The 14,380-nt window shown below is 45.7% G+C and overlaps 1 protein-coding gene across 2 annotated transcripts in view; it reads right to left on the bottom strand.

The window, feature by feature from the left end:
* Window positions 1–930: 930 nt before the first annotated feature.
* efnb3b (ephrin-B3b) overlaps window positions 931–14,380 on the bottom strand; it is an 84,090-nt gene continuing 70,640 nt past the window's right edge. For both annotated transcript variants that reach the window (XM_079667938.1, XM_079667937.1), the window contains 3 exons: window positions 9,433–9,525; window positions 6,674–6,736; window positions 931–2,871 (listed from right to left, as the gene is read on the bottom strand). In XM_079667938.1, the coding sequence (XP_079524064.1) occupies window positions 2,444–2,871; window positions 6,674–6,736; window positions 9,433–9,525 (584 nt within the window). In that variant the 3' untranslated portion in view covers window positions 931–2,443. The remainder of the gene's footprint in view (window positions 2,872–6,673; window positions 6,737–9,432; window positions 9,526–14,380) is intronic.

Raw genomic sequence — 14,380 nt, 5'->3', positions numbered from 1 at the left:
TCTTTTTTTTTTTAGTATGCACATGTGAAAATATTGCACCTCTGAACACAGCATTGTGTTACGGCCCCTCGAGGTGCTGGGCACTGGCGTGAGGGTGTGTGAAAGAGAACATGGCGCACACACTTTTCATCCCTCCCATGTCCATCGGGTTAGTCTTGATCACAGGAATAGAGTCATATAAGAGCAATCAGCTTCTCTGTCGAGTGTGGGTGAAAGCGTGTGTGTGCGTGACAAAGCGAGCGCCGGCGAATGTGTGTCATTCAATGCAATCAGTAGGCATTTGTGACAGTCATTAAAAGGTGTGAAATCTGTGTTATGTCGGGTGGGAGGGAGCGTGGGTGAAAAATAATGTACGGACTGCTGGAGGGGATTTCTCTTGTGTGTCCGCTGCTAACATGTACCGTGTGTGCCTTGATAATAACCGAGAGAGAGCGAGTGTGTGACACGGGAATGCACGACACGATTTTTGGGGCGGAAAAGATTTGCAAATTTGAAATGTGCCGCCTCACGTTAACATGAGCGAGTCACTGAAGATGTGTGTGCGTGTGATGAGATCTCTTCTTTCCATGGTTAAAGTTCAACTCCTCTGAAATCCAATGAGGAGGCTCAAGAAAATGTTTCTCTCCTTTGCTCTCTCCATCCTTCCTTCCATTAGGATCCTTCATCTCTCACTCCTGCCGTTACCATCCTCCCCTCAGCTGCTTTTTTCTTTAGTGTGCAATTCCTTCAGTCTTTTCTTTCCTCGCCTCCCTCCCTCCCTCTCTTTTTTTGTTTTTGAAGTTCTGCATTCAAACGCCTCTTTATTCCTCCTCCCCAGACAGCACTCTCTCTCGCCCTGTTATTTTTCCTTTATTCTTCTTTTTCATTTCATCCCCTCTCACCCCCCATTCCCCACCTCTCCCCCCCCCGCCCCTTGCTTCTTTTCACTTCTGCGTTTCAAAAAAGCATTTAAAAAAAAAAAATACTTTCATAGATGGTTCTACCTCAACACTTCCACAAACGAGGTCTAAACTTCAAAACTACAGCATAGTACAAGGAGCTATAAAAATATACACAAAGTTCAGAGACCCTAGAGGGGTGTGAGGGGGATGGGGAGGAGGGATGGAGGGAGGGAGGGGGTGAATGACAGAGGGGGAAAAGAGAAAGAGAGACACAACCTCTGTTCGCTGGGAAAATTAAAAAAGGGATTAAATTAATATACAACGCAATGGAAAAAAAAGAAGGAAACAAGGTCGTTCTAAGTTTTGTAAAACAAAAACAGCAGATCAAAAAACGTCTAGCAACAGAAGTGTAGTTTAACAGAGTGAGTACAAATAATAAAACGATAGAAAAAAAGAAAAAAAACATCTAGAAATTATTTACTGGATATTCATATATATAATCTATAAGTGTTGATAGCGATAAAAAATCTCACTTTTTTGATATTCGCTCACTATTTTGTGTTTTGGTATTTAAGACAAGTCTAAGGAACGCACGCTTACGCACAGTCACTCACACACGAAGCGTACACACACAAACTAAATCCCACGCACGCATATGCAAACTCATATGCACACTTGCTGTACTGAAGCACACCGACTGCACACACACAGCTAATGTGGAGCAGCAGCGCCATAATTATTATCCAAGTCGTATGCACACTCGCACAGTCACACACACACATTATTAAAATATACAAGATTCTGAGTGTCACCGTTGGTCAGACCTCCTCAGGCCGGGGCCTGGTCATGTGACCGCCTGCCCGGGCTGGCTGATTGTGTGAGTTCTAGGACCCCTATTTTCTCAGGAGAAACAAACACAAACAAACTAGAATCCTATTGGTGAGTTAGTGGCAGGGGCCGATCTCTGATTGGCCGATGGAGTTCTGAGGGGTTGGGCTCTGGGCTAGGCGGGTACGGCCTCTGGGAATCAGAGTTCTCCGGTGCTAAGTGGTATCAAGGGTACAGTTTATTTTTTTAAATGTAGTCCTTTACTTTCTCTTTTTCTCTTTTGCAAAACATCTCAAGTCTCAACGTCAGGTCCATACTCCTAGAAAAAAGTGTGCTGCCACACACACATACCCACACTGGCGTTACGGGGGACGACTCTTCAAATCGGCACGGGTGGGTCTCGTTTAGCTCTGAGTTGACAAAAAGGGGGCACTCAGAGGCTCTGGCCCCCTCGTGAGGGCCTTGTTAATAAGGGCTATGTAGCAATACGACTGCCCTAACACACACTTGGTGGCCCAGTTGTGTGAGTATGGGAGGGGGTGGCTGGAAACGCAACTGTGGCCGGGCTAACGGGGCAGTGAGTGGGGGATCCATGGGACAATACTGGACAGTATTGAGGGGTTCAGGGTCGGAGCTGTGATGACGAGCTTTGCTGTGTCTTCATTGGGAGCAGGGGGTTGGTTGGTAAAGGGTGAGGGAGGAGGATGTGTCCAGGCGGCCGGCAGCAGGCCGTCTCATACTTTGTAGTAGATGTTGGCGGGGCTCTGGGGGGGCATCTCCTGGACGATGTAGACGGGGTGTCCGTAGTCTCCGCTCACCTTCTCGTAGTGCGGGCAGTAGGCGGAGTCTGACGTCCGCAGGGGGATGATGATGTCGCTGGGCTCGGAGCCGTTGTTGTTGGAGCTGCCGAGTCCCCCGCCCCCTCCTCGCTTGGGGCTGGTGAGCGAGGACAGCGACAGCGGAGGGTGGTGGGTGTCGGAGTGTTTGGCGTGCCTCCGCCGGTAACACACCACGCAGATCACAGCCGTCACCAGTAGCAGGAAGGCGGAGCCCCCCGCGGCGCCAGCGATGAGGGCAATGTTGGAGGGTTGGAGAGGCCCGTTCTCACCCCCCTCGCCCCCGAAGCCTGTTCCTCTTGACTGGGTGGAGTTCCCTGCTCCGCCTGAAACAAATCATAGAAAAACTATTACTCCAATATCCACACTATCATAGGCTGCTTTCAGCTTTGATTTATGTATGCATATTAATCATCACCAGAGCAATAACACGGTTCCCAATTTATGTTTTCGTGACTTTTTAAGTCAACATTCCAGTTCTTATGGTGCTGGACCACAATGGCATGAGTAATGGTGCTGGTTTTAGCTCTGCTAGTGAAGCCTGCAGAGACTTAACCCAATGGAATGCGGTAAGTATGCAGCAAATCTCACAAGACGCTTATATGTGGTCTCTTTATTGATGCAATGAAATGGACAGCAGTGCTTATAAAACGGAGAGGGACGTGCGTGGACCGTGTGTGAGAGAGTGCTGCGCAGTATATACTCTTGTGGACAGCCTGGCTAAGCCACAGTGTGTATCAAGGTAACACACTCTATTTCCCTAACCTTAACAACTGTATTTACTTAGCATTACGGGCGACCACATGAAGAGAGCCTCTCCTGCTCCATCACCGCCACAGCGACCACACACTCCGCCCGCCTGCTGGCCTTTCCTGCCTGCCTGTCTGTCTGTCTCTTTATCTGTCTGTCTGTTCATCAAACTGTCTGTCCCACTATCTCTCAGTTTGTCAGCCGATTGCTTCCTCTGCCTGTTGTGCGTCTGCCAGAAACCTAAGATCTTCACAGCCTCGGAGCTCAGAGTTTTCTCTGCGGGAGGCCGGGTCAGAACTCAGCAGGTGAATGACGGTAGATGTGTTTATGTGTGTGTATCCGTGTGTGTGATTGAGGGGAGGGGTACGGCTAAGGCTCTGGCACCGGGGCCGTGTGAATGTGTGTGGCGAACTGGTTAAGGCCGGTAATGCGAGTCGTTGCTGTATAGAGCCTTTTGGATTGGTCCATCATTATTCTTGGCACACATCCCTTTTCTTTTCTCCCCTGTGTGTCTCCTCCGCTTCCTCGCCCTCCCTCGCTCCGTGGTTCTCTCTATCTTCGAGTTATTGTAGCCGTAATGACCCACCTTGGTCTAAACTCAGTGCCTAGCAACCCAAGCACACATTTGGACCCCTAAAATATAGGAATGGAAATACATGCAAACACAAATCACCCCCTGCTTACTAAGGCCCCCCCCCGTCCCCCCCGTCCCCCCCGTCGCGCTGACTGACTAGGAGCAAAGCCAGACGTCGATTACACTCCCTTTTTTTCACACTCCCGCTTTCTTCCTCCCTCCATTAACCCAACATCCGTCATTCTCCATCTCCATTATGATCGCTGCCTTTCACCGGCTCTCTTTATTATATCCTCTTCCTTCAGCTCACCTCCGCTCCCCCCCTTATCCCACTTCTCACTCCCTCCAGTTTCCTTCTTTTATTGCGCAAGTTCAGACTTTGACACCGTCTCTCCCCCTTGATTTCTTCCCTCTTTTTTCATTAGTGATGTTCACCTTGGAGAAAGACATCCAACAGGTACAAAATGAAAGAACAGGTGACGGTGATAACCTAGTTTGCTTTGGACTTTACTTTCCAATTCACAAAGTTTACATATGTGTTCCATAATGCTTGAGACACCATCATTTCCCAATAGAGGCGTGACGTCCTGTTACTAATACACATTTGATTCCATCGCTAACCTATATAAATACATTCAATAGGATCCAGATAGATTACAAAATTAATGGAGCAGAGAATCCGATGCATCGGGCGTTTTATTGCTGCTTCCCACATAAGATTGCTTTTTTTTTTGTGGATTTTTTTGTCTCTACCCATGTGTACTCTGTGCTGATTCATCAAACACCATGGTGATACAGAGGTGGGTTGCATTCACAGCTGCTCTTTTTATGCTTTGTTTTTCTTGTTTTGGTTGCTAATGAAGGGGCAGCATGACATGAATACCTGGTCTGCAATATAAACGCAGAAGCAGAGTACCAGAAAAACATGCTTCTGTGTGTTTGAATAGTTTTTTATGTTCTGCTTTAATAACAAGAATAGATCATAGAAAACCACCAACTGTGGCAACACTAGCAAAAGGAGTTCAGATCATTCCACTGTCCTGAACCAGTGAGTCAAATCTGTTTCTGATCATTTCACACAAATATCTGTATTAAGGTTTATACTGGAATGTGGAATGTGTTGCTTACTGTGGTAAACCTATCCTATGTCACATGTTTACATTGTCACATTATTTTCGAGTTGCTCACAGTGCCAGGCTTTAATTTCAGGTTAACGGTAACAAGTTTATCCTTTAACTCAACTAATCTGATTAAAATGTATTGACGATGAACCTAGCTGAATGTCTGAATACTGAACCTTAAACTAACCACACCTCCATGCTACAGGCTCTTTCTTTGCATTACAACTGTTGTGATTCCCTGGAAGAAATAGAGAAGGCATTTTAATCATTTCGATATAATAGTATTGTTTAAATAATCCAGGGGATAATATATGTTGTCCAACTCCCTGAATGTGTGTTTTGTTTGTAATTCAACCGCTTAAAAAGAGTCAAAATGCTTGTTTTTTCTCTGAACTTTAGGGTTTTAGCCTTTGCAGACCATTTACATGCACACAAACCTACAGTATACAACACACTACAGGAAAGGGAACATTCCAAAAAGCAGAATAAGACCTCCTAAATGAGCACATCTTTTTGTATGATTTCCTCTATGGACATCTGAAATGCAGCCAACAATGAAAAAAAGTGAGTGTTGATGACTGTTTGTTTGGATTTGAGTTATGACTCTCCGAAAGAAGGAGTGTGCTTTTTTGTTTGTAGAGCCTTCTCTGTTCATATCCCAATAATGTCTTTGTTTACATCCCAAGAGAGGATCAGATGAGACAAACACAACACAAATGAAAGCGAATAACCAGCAATAACCCAGTTATTATTCAAAATGATTCACATGAGCATTATACATCCTGGCATGACTATTGTGTCAGGAGTCAACACAATCATTTCAGATAAGTGTATGATAATATGTACTTCTCAGGGCGTCAGGAAGGTGCAAAAACCCTCATTATGAGTGTGATTTAAATCAGTCTTGTGTTGTGTCCAGTGTTCTTTGTCTCATAAAAACAACGATTATTATTGTTGATCACTTCACACGTACAGTTCTCACCTATATGGACAAGTGAGGAATGCCCTGCTCACACATCTCATATAGTACACAAATGTACCACCAAGAAAAAGAAAAAAAGGGAGAAATAGACACAGCAGATAATGTTCTTCCTCCTCCGCTGAATGACTTTGAGGTAAAGCATGAATCTAGTGTCTGTCCATTTCCGTCTTCTTGTTCTATTCCCTTACCCTCTTTGCTTTTCAATTATTCTTTTCTTTCTCCTCCTTGTGTGCCTCCCACTTTTCGTTCCATCACTCCCCTGTCTCCCTTTCCTCATCTTTCCCTAATTCTCTTTTCTTTTCTTTCTCTCTCTTGACGGGACTACAGAATCCAGGCCATCCAAACTAATGACAATAATAACTCTGAAAATGTCGCCGCTGGTCTAGCCCTCTCTCCCTTTTTCTCCCTCTTTCTTCTTCCCTCTCTTTTTCCTTTCCCTCTCCCAAGGTAGCTATTAGCCCTCCATTCCCCGCCTGCAGCACTTAGCTCGGAGGGCTGGGCGAGTAGACCGGGAGGAGAGGGAGAGAGGGAAAGATATGGAATTAAATAGAGAGATCCACAGATGTCACCGCTGCACATTCTCCATCTGTCGCCTCCTACCTCCCTCTCCCTGCTGCTTCTCTTTTTATCTACCAGTCTCTGCCTATTCCCTCCATCCATTTTCTAGATGTGGATTATCTTCCTTTGGGCCTCATGCATACCTGGGTTTCTGCTGGTGGTGCGTCCCGCTGGAGGCTCCTTCTTCGGAGGCAGTCCATATTGACCTGTGGAAGGGAACACATAAGGGTGGAATATGAGAAAAGAAAACAAACAGAGACTATCTTCAACAGTCTTAGAATTTAAAGTAATAAGTGGCATTTACACGGAGCCAGAAAGAGGAATAGCGAGCTTTAATAAAGCCTCCCTTCCCATTAAAGGGGAGCATGTATTGATTGTGCTGTGTAGGAGCATTTCTCCATTTGTTTGAATGGGAAACTAAAGAGAGGCCGTTTGTTGTTTTGGCCTGAGTGAATTTACACAAGGCCATAACGGCTTGTAATCTGCAGTCGCTAAATCAGGCCATCTGTCTAGCAAGCCCTTGGTAATGGTGATGGCATTAAAGTGCGTTTATGTGACACATGCAAACACGCGCACACACACACACATACACACGTGCAGATTCAGCTATTGTTCAAGTGTCACTCCTCTCCGCTGAAAGAGATTGTTCAACAAATACAATTTTCTTTCACTCCGGAGCCATCTGGCCAACAGTAAGGCTGCGAGATTAGAGTTTTATATCGGGATGTGAGTAGTCAACTCTGCAATTTATACAACATTTTAGAAAATGTTTCTGTTCGTTGCAGCAGCAGGGGAGAGCAAACCATGGGATGCTTATGGAGGAAAGTGCAATTAACCTCGCAAAAACACACACTGTGTGTGTGTGTGTGTGTGTGTGTGTGTGTGTGTGTGTGTGTGTGTGTGTGTGTGTGTGTGCGCACGTGCGTGTGTGCACAGCCATCAACCTATACTGACATTTAGATAAGTGTTAGGCTATTGGCTGGCGGCTGCCTCATGAAAGTCAACCAAACAGAAGTTGGGGGGGCGGTGCAGTCTGGATCAATACAAACTACTGTGTGGTCAGCAGGGGCCAGTGGAGGGAGGTGTGTGTGTGAGAGAGACAGAAAGAAAGCAAGACAGATAAAAAATCAAATAAAATGGGACAGGTCAATGTGTGTGTGAATGTGTGTGTGAGTGTGTGTGTGTGTGTGTGTGTGTGTGTGTGTGTGTGTGTGTGTGTGTGTGTGTGTGTGTGTGTGTGTGTGAATGTGTGTGTGAGTGTGTGTGTGTGTGTGTGTGTGTGTGTGTGTGTGTGTGTGTGTGTGTGTGTGTGTGTGTGTGTGTGTGTGTGTGTGTGTGTGCGTGTGTGTGTGTGTGTGTGTGTGTGAGATGGGAGGGGTAAGGGGGTTGAAAGTGCGTGTTTCACGAGTGTGTGCGTGCGTCTCGGAGCAGCATATCTCATCAGAGATCACCGTGAGGCGGCACGGCGCTTATTTAGATGACAAACAGCACAGACGTGACCTTTCAGCCACACAGCAGATAAGACAGAAAGACAGAGGAAGAGTGAAAACAACAGAGTTGGGAGAGGAGATGGCGAGCATGCCAAGTGAAAGGGAAGTGATGAGGACGGGGAAAAGGGGAATTTGAAAAAGGAAGTGGGCAGTGTTGCTTGAATGAAAAGGGGGTTAAAGAAAGAAAATAGGCAAATGCAGAGGGAATAGAGAAAGGAGATAGGAGGAAATAGAAAAGGAGAGGAGATGAAATAGGGATAAGGTGAAGAAAGATGACAAATAGAAAGACGTGTGTGTCTTTGAACTTCATAGAGTTGTTTAAAAGTGGTGTGCGATTGGATTGCCGGTGTGGTGGAAAGCCATGGGAAAAGAAATTGTGTGTGTGTGTGTGGTGTTTCTATTGAGCGGAGCTGACTGGGCTGATCTTCTGGGCTGATAGAGCCACAGCAGCGCCACTTGGCTCAACGCTGAAGAGCAACCACAATACACAAGGCCCGATAACACAGGATAGGCTAAATAAATAGAAATAGGTGTGTGTGAGGGGGGTCGTGTGAAGGACAGGTGCCCATTATATGTAGGAATGTGCAGGTCAGTGAAAATGCTTGCTGTTTCCCCTGCTGCTTTCTCTGACAGGCCTGCATGTGAGGGGTCATTACCTGTGAATATTTTTTTGTGTGCGCAGCTACGACTCGTTAAAAACCACTCCTGTGTGCTTTAAACCCTGAATAGAGTTATTCTGTTATCGTGCTGTGGGGGAAATGTGTGTGTACGTGTGTGTCCGCACGACCACCTAAGCTTGCAAGTCTGCACGCCCGTGTGTGTGCTCCTGTCTTTGTGTGTGTGTGAGCTCACCTGTAATGTATATCCCGCACAGAGACATGCAAGATTTAAAGTTTGTGTGGGTGTGTGTCAGTAGTAGTTAAAAGGCAGAGTCAGAAGGAACTCAACAGGCCTCATTATAGCCGACTGATCTCACACTTCTCTGCTGTTCTTCTCACCACTTAATGAGACCTAATACGCTCGGAGAGAACACACACACGTTTTGTATGTGTGTGTAAGAAAGAGGAAGATAAGAGGGATGGTTTTAAAAGTGGGAGATAAGGAATGTGTGCCGCTGTACAGATGGGAGGTGGTGTGAGATGCGGTGGACTGGAGCCAATGGTTGTAGTTCTGTGTTAGGGTATCGTGTGTGAGGCATGAATAGCAATGTGTGTGAGGAAGGGCCCATGTGTGGTGGACTCCAGGAGGTGTACATAAGGGAGAGCTTCCGTGTGTGTGTGTGTGTGTGTGTGTGTGTGTGTGTGTGTGTGTGTGTGTGTGTGTGTGTGTGTGTGTGTGTGCGTGCGTGCGTGCGTGCGTGCGTGTGTGTGTGTGAAAAAGCAATGTAGGACAAGAGAGTTTAGAAGACTTACTCTGCCCCACTTTCAGGACCACCTTCATGCCTTGCGTCGCACACACTCCGCCCCTCATGCCCTCCAGGCCTTGACGCGTCCCATCTGACGTAGCTGGAGGGATGGAAAACAGAAAATTAGACAATTAGCCGAGTAGAAGGGTGACATAAATACACACACACAGAGTGAAAACCCATTAATCAAAGCCACACATGATTCCCCTTCTTTCTCAAACTATAGCCCCGTGCCAACAATAGCGTCTATTCATATGGCCGGCCATTCGAGAGTCAACCAGTGACATTTGCAGAGGCAGCGATTTAAAACTCCACCAGAAGCTCTGAAATGTCAAACTACGAGGCGGCAGCGTTTTAATAAGACCTCATTTAGCAGTCTGCTGGAATTCATTAACACCCCCACCGCTCTGCATGGACTCAACCGCTTTGAGTCAACTGCAATAGCTGCTCGGGCTGGGGGAAATTGCCGGAGAGGGGGGTAATGTAGAGAGACTGATGGAAAAAAAGGGCTGGTAATCCAATCAAGAGCGCATATGAAATAAAATAGAGCCCCTGAGACACAAAACAGTGTGTGTATAGAGAAACCGGACCTGATTGGGTGAAATACAGACTGCGCTGAATGATTTAAAGCTACAATGTTTAATACCCCATTACTATCACTGCTCATGTATTTAATAAAGCCAATTAAAGAGAATTTGAAATGGAGGGACTGATGTGTTAATACAGGCAATGAGGGATTTAATACGCATCTTTAAGCCATTAACGCTTTTTTCTTACACCGCAGAATGCAATTTAATCAGAGCGGCAGAGAAATAGTTTGACATTTCAAATCAGCCTCCTAACCTGTGCTGGAATCCAACAAGCTTCTTTCTAGTGGAGCTAGCGATCAGGCTAAAGGAGGTCAAGCAGACTAAGTGCACAGGCATAAAGAGGGGGTGCGCGCATGAACTCCTGTAACACTTCTTCTTAGATAAAGCATGTCAGTGTATGCATTAAAGATCACTGGACCGCAGGTCAGTGAGGCTGGAGGAGGAACGAGCACGGGGAGAATCCGAACAGACGGATCAGACGGTGGAAAGTGGAAGAAAGGAACATGTTAGAGGAGAGGCAAAAGAGAAGGAGGAAGGTGAGAGGTGAGGAGATGAGAATCACACCTCTGCAGAAATACAGAAATCATCACTCTAGCTTCTCCATCCCATGAAAAGCCGGTCTCAGCTCAAGTGTAGCCGCAGTGGAAAGAGACAGGAAACATATTTTTCTCTATTTTACAAAAAACACCTGTGCACACACCACCCGTCCATCCTTATTTTCCCCGATATAGCCCCCGGGGCTAGCCCTCACCTTGCCTCCCTAAAGAAATGTAAAAAATAATTTTCCCCCCGCCATTTAGCTTCAGGCTATAGATTAGCCTGTCTGAAGGAGGCAGGGAGGGAGGGAGGGAGGGAGGGAAGGAAGGGGGGATGGTGGATGGCTTAGAGAGAAAGAGTGGTGTGAAAAAGAGGAAGCTTTACTTCTAACACCTCCGTCACTCTCTCTCCCTCCATCTCTGCAGGATGCAGAGTGTGAAAGCAGCAGGAGGAGAGAAGCAGGCGGGGGTCAGGGTGAACAGCATGGTGGAGAGCCAGGAGACAGGGACGGATGAAGGATAGAAGAGAAGAGATATAAAGGTTTAAATAAAGTGAAGTGAAAAAGTTAGTGTGTTCCTTAAGTTGTACTACTATTTGTTGTGTTACCAAACGGTTTTAAATCATAGTATTTGAGACCTGTTAATGTAGGAGGAAATGTTATGTATTTTAATGAAGTGCAGTGGCTTCAGTGCAGTGAGCCAAACTACGAACAGCTCTAGTTTCATCTGGCTCAGATTGTTTAATTGAATGCTTTTCTATTCCTTTGGCTGCTTAGATGTCATATTCAGGTTGTAGCTAAATGTTTTGAACATTATTCAAAGATACTCGGAGGAATTAAAATTCAGAAATATATTTGGCCCCAAGCAACAACCACTTGAATTATTTGTTCTTGAGCTGCATGTACATTTCCATTTTGATAATGTTGTAATCAATACAATTCAATCAAAATATGTTCTACTCCCATGCTGGGCTGTCTCTATTTTAAGTGGATGAAAAACCTATTTTTTTATTTAACAAACTAATTGAATGCAACTCAGCTAAATCACATTTATTTTTGAAACATCATTCAGTACATATTCTTGTCCAGAGGCAAAGTGTACGAAAACAAAATTACTAAATGATTAAATCATCGTGCCTACTTGTCTTAAAACTAGAAAGCATGGTTTTACAGAGCACCCCAGGACAGAGCGTGATGAAGATGAAGATGAGCCGAGGGGTATATCTGACTCTAGGAAAGGATTGAGGGTGGGGTAAACACCCTCAACTGGTCAGAGAGTGATGATTTCTGAACGCCTGACACACAAAGGAGGACAAGAAGGTGACGGGAGACGAGGACAGTGGGGAAGAGGAGCGCGGGGAGAGGAAGATGAGGCCATGCAGAGAGGCGAGGCGGGGGAGACTGATTGGCTGTGACAAGCTGTTGGTGATATGATGGGGACGGGAGTCGTGGAGATGACCGGGTGGACACAGCGGGGAGGAGGAGGAGGAGTGGAAAAAGTTCAAAACAGAAAGTAAGGAAAGAGTTGAAATGACATGATAGAGAGCAGAGAGGTAAAAGACTCTAATGTCTCCATTATGGAAAAGTGGAGCGGTAATGGATTCAAAGAAGAGACTGAGAGCAGGGCAAATTGAAACAGGAGAGCTGGCACATGTGATTTTGCAAATGCAGGTTATTTTTTAACATCATCAATCAACGGGTCACAAATATCACAAGGGGGCAACTTTTGGTAAAACAATCCACTTGGACCCATCAGCATGTTCCAGGTATTTTCTGTGAGTCTCAATTTCACAGAAGCGAACAAAGAGATCACAGGTGCGATGGGAAAAATCCCCCCACACAATCTTGGGTGCTAAACAGTGGAAATGCTGAATACTTCCTAACACTTGAGGGGGGAATATATCGCCAAATCAAGGTAGATGTAATCAGAGAACATCTGTGAAATCCTGATCAGTGGTGGGTGGGTGGGTGGGTGGGTTGGGGGGGAGGAGCGGTGTAGGACTCAAATCTCTCCCACCTCACTTTGGGATGACAGGGAGGGAAAAAAGGGAGTGTGTGGAGCGATTTGGGATGAGATAAGAGGAGGAAAGAGTGAGAGAGGAGGGATGAGTAATTGAGACAATGATCAGCAGTGATGGGGTGGGGGGGGGATACGAAGCGCCAGAGGACGGACGAGAGGAAGGGGCGTTGCTCCGCCACCAACGCTCTACGGGAAGTGGAAAACTTAATTGATGAAATAATACCGCAGTCAACCTCGATCAGACTGCACAGCGCACATGAAGATAGAGGAGGAAGAGTGTGTGTGGAGTCTATAGGAGAGATCATACATAGGATGAGAGTCTTTCTATTTGTCTCTCTTATTATTACCAAGGTCAGAGAGGGGCCACAACTCTTCTTCGCCTTCATTCTCGCTGCTAAAGTTGGCCAAGTACTCAGATCTTGAGTAAAAGTTGCAAAAAATACTCAATTAAAGTACCTCGGAATTGTACTGAAGTTCGGTACTTGAGTACTTAGTTACTTTACACCTCTGCCTCACATCATTCAGGGACTTTGGACATGTGTTCAGCTCTATATTAACTGTCAACCGCTGTGTGGACTATGCAAAGCGTCTTGATTTACATTAAGAGGCATCTCGGACCCCAGTGTTTGCCATGCCACTCTATTCCCCCCCCCCCCCTCCTGTGGTGCGTTCACAGCCCTGCTTATATATTCCACGCTTGAGTGACAGCTGGCCTCCCTTAGCAAAACACTTGCTCCGGTGTGAGTGATGTGAATTTGTGTACATGCTGAAGTTGATATTTCCATCACGTCCTTCCGTCTGCTCTGGGACACGACTCACATTTCACTTTGCTCAAAAGTCACAAGAAGTGCTGTTTTATTGCCTCACGTATTTCTGGTTGAAATTGGGATTTTGCAGAGTGTACATTGCAAGTTTTGGTGCAATATGTTGGTTTAGGAAATGGGAACAGGTAGGAGGGGGATTTAACGCAAAATGCACTGCTCCAAGGCTGCATTATCAAGCAGGCACATTTTGCAGGTGAAGATTGAAGATTTTTATTAGTATTATTGTACAAATAGCACAATCATATTTTGGATCATCAATAGAGAACATAAAGAATATGTATTTCTTACATTAAAAGTGACATGCATTCCTCTTTGGCTACAGTTAGGTTAGCAACCTGATCTAGCCTCAAAGGCAAAACTCTGGGCAACAAAAACCCCCATCATATAAATATGTGTTTACTATGTTTACTTGAAGATGACAGGATGCATACTGCGATGAGAGGATGGGGGTCATCAGGGGCCCCAGGCAGATTAATGTCACAAGATAATTTATGAAGCTGCAGCTTTTTTACGATAGCAGAGATTAAAGTGGTGCTGCTGTGCATAAATACTGTATTTGTGGCCGAGCTATTGCAACAGTCCAGGCTCACTACTGTACCATAAACACTCAAATTACACACATATGTCTGGAGCATGAAGCGGGAACATCTTTTCCCGATGACAGCTAGATTAAAAGGGAGGGAAATGGAGAATGTGGCGGGCAGCAAAAGAGCAACACAACAAACGGAATGAATAAACAAGCTAATAAAAGCCAGGGAGGAACAAATGTTGTCTCATGTACAACCAGCACAGCCATGCTCCTGCTAGCCTCTGGTGGGAGATAGCGTGTTAGCTTCGTCATGAGTGTGTCAAGTAATGAACGCAAGTAGCACAAATGCAAATGAAACGTGAAAGACACAAATTCAAGTGGGTGTTTTTATCCAGCCGCGGGCACATTGGTGCATGCAGTGGCTGGAGTAGTTTACGCCTCCGTGTGTGTCTCTGTG

This window comes from Notothenia rossii, assembly GCF_949606895.1.
Source record: "Notothenia rossii genome assembly, chromosome: 3".
NCBI classification, from domain to species: Eukaryota; Metazoa; Chordata; class Actinopteri; order Perciformes; family Nototheniidae; genus Notothenia; species Notothenia rossii.
The sequence above is the reverse complement of the archived record's forward strand: the minus strand, read 5'-3'. Positions and strand labels throughout refer to the sequence as shown.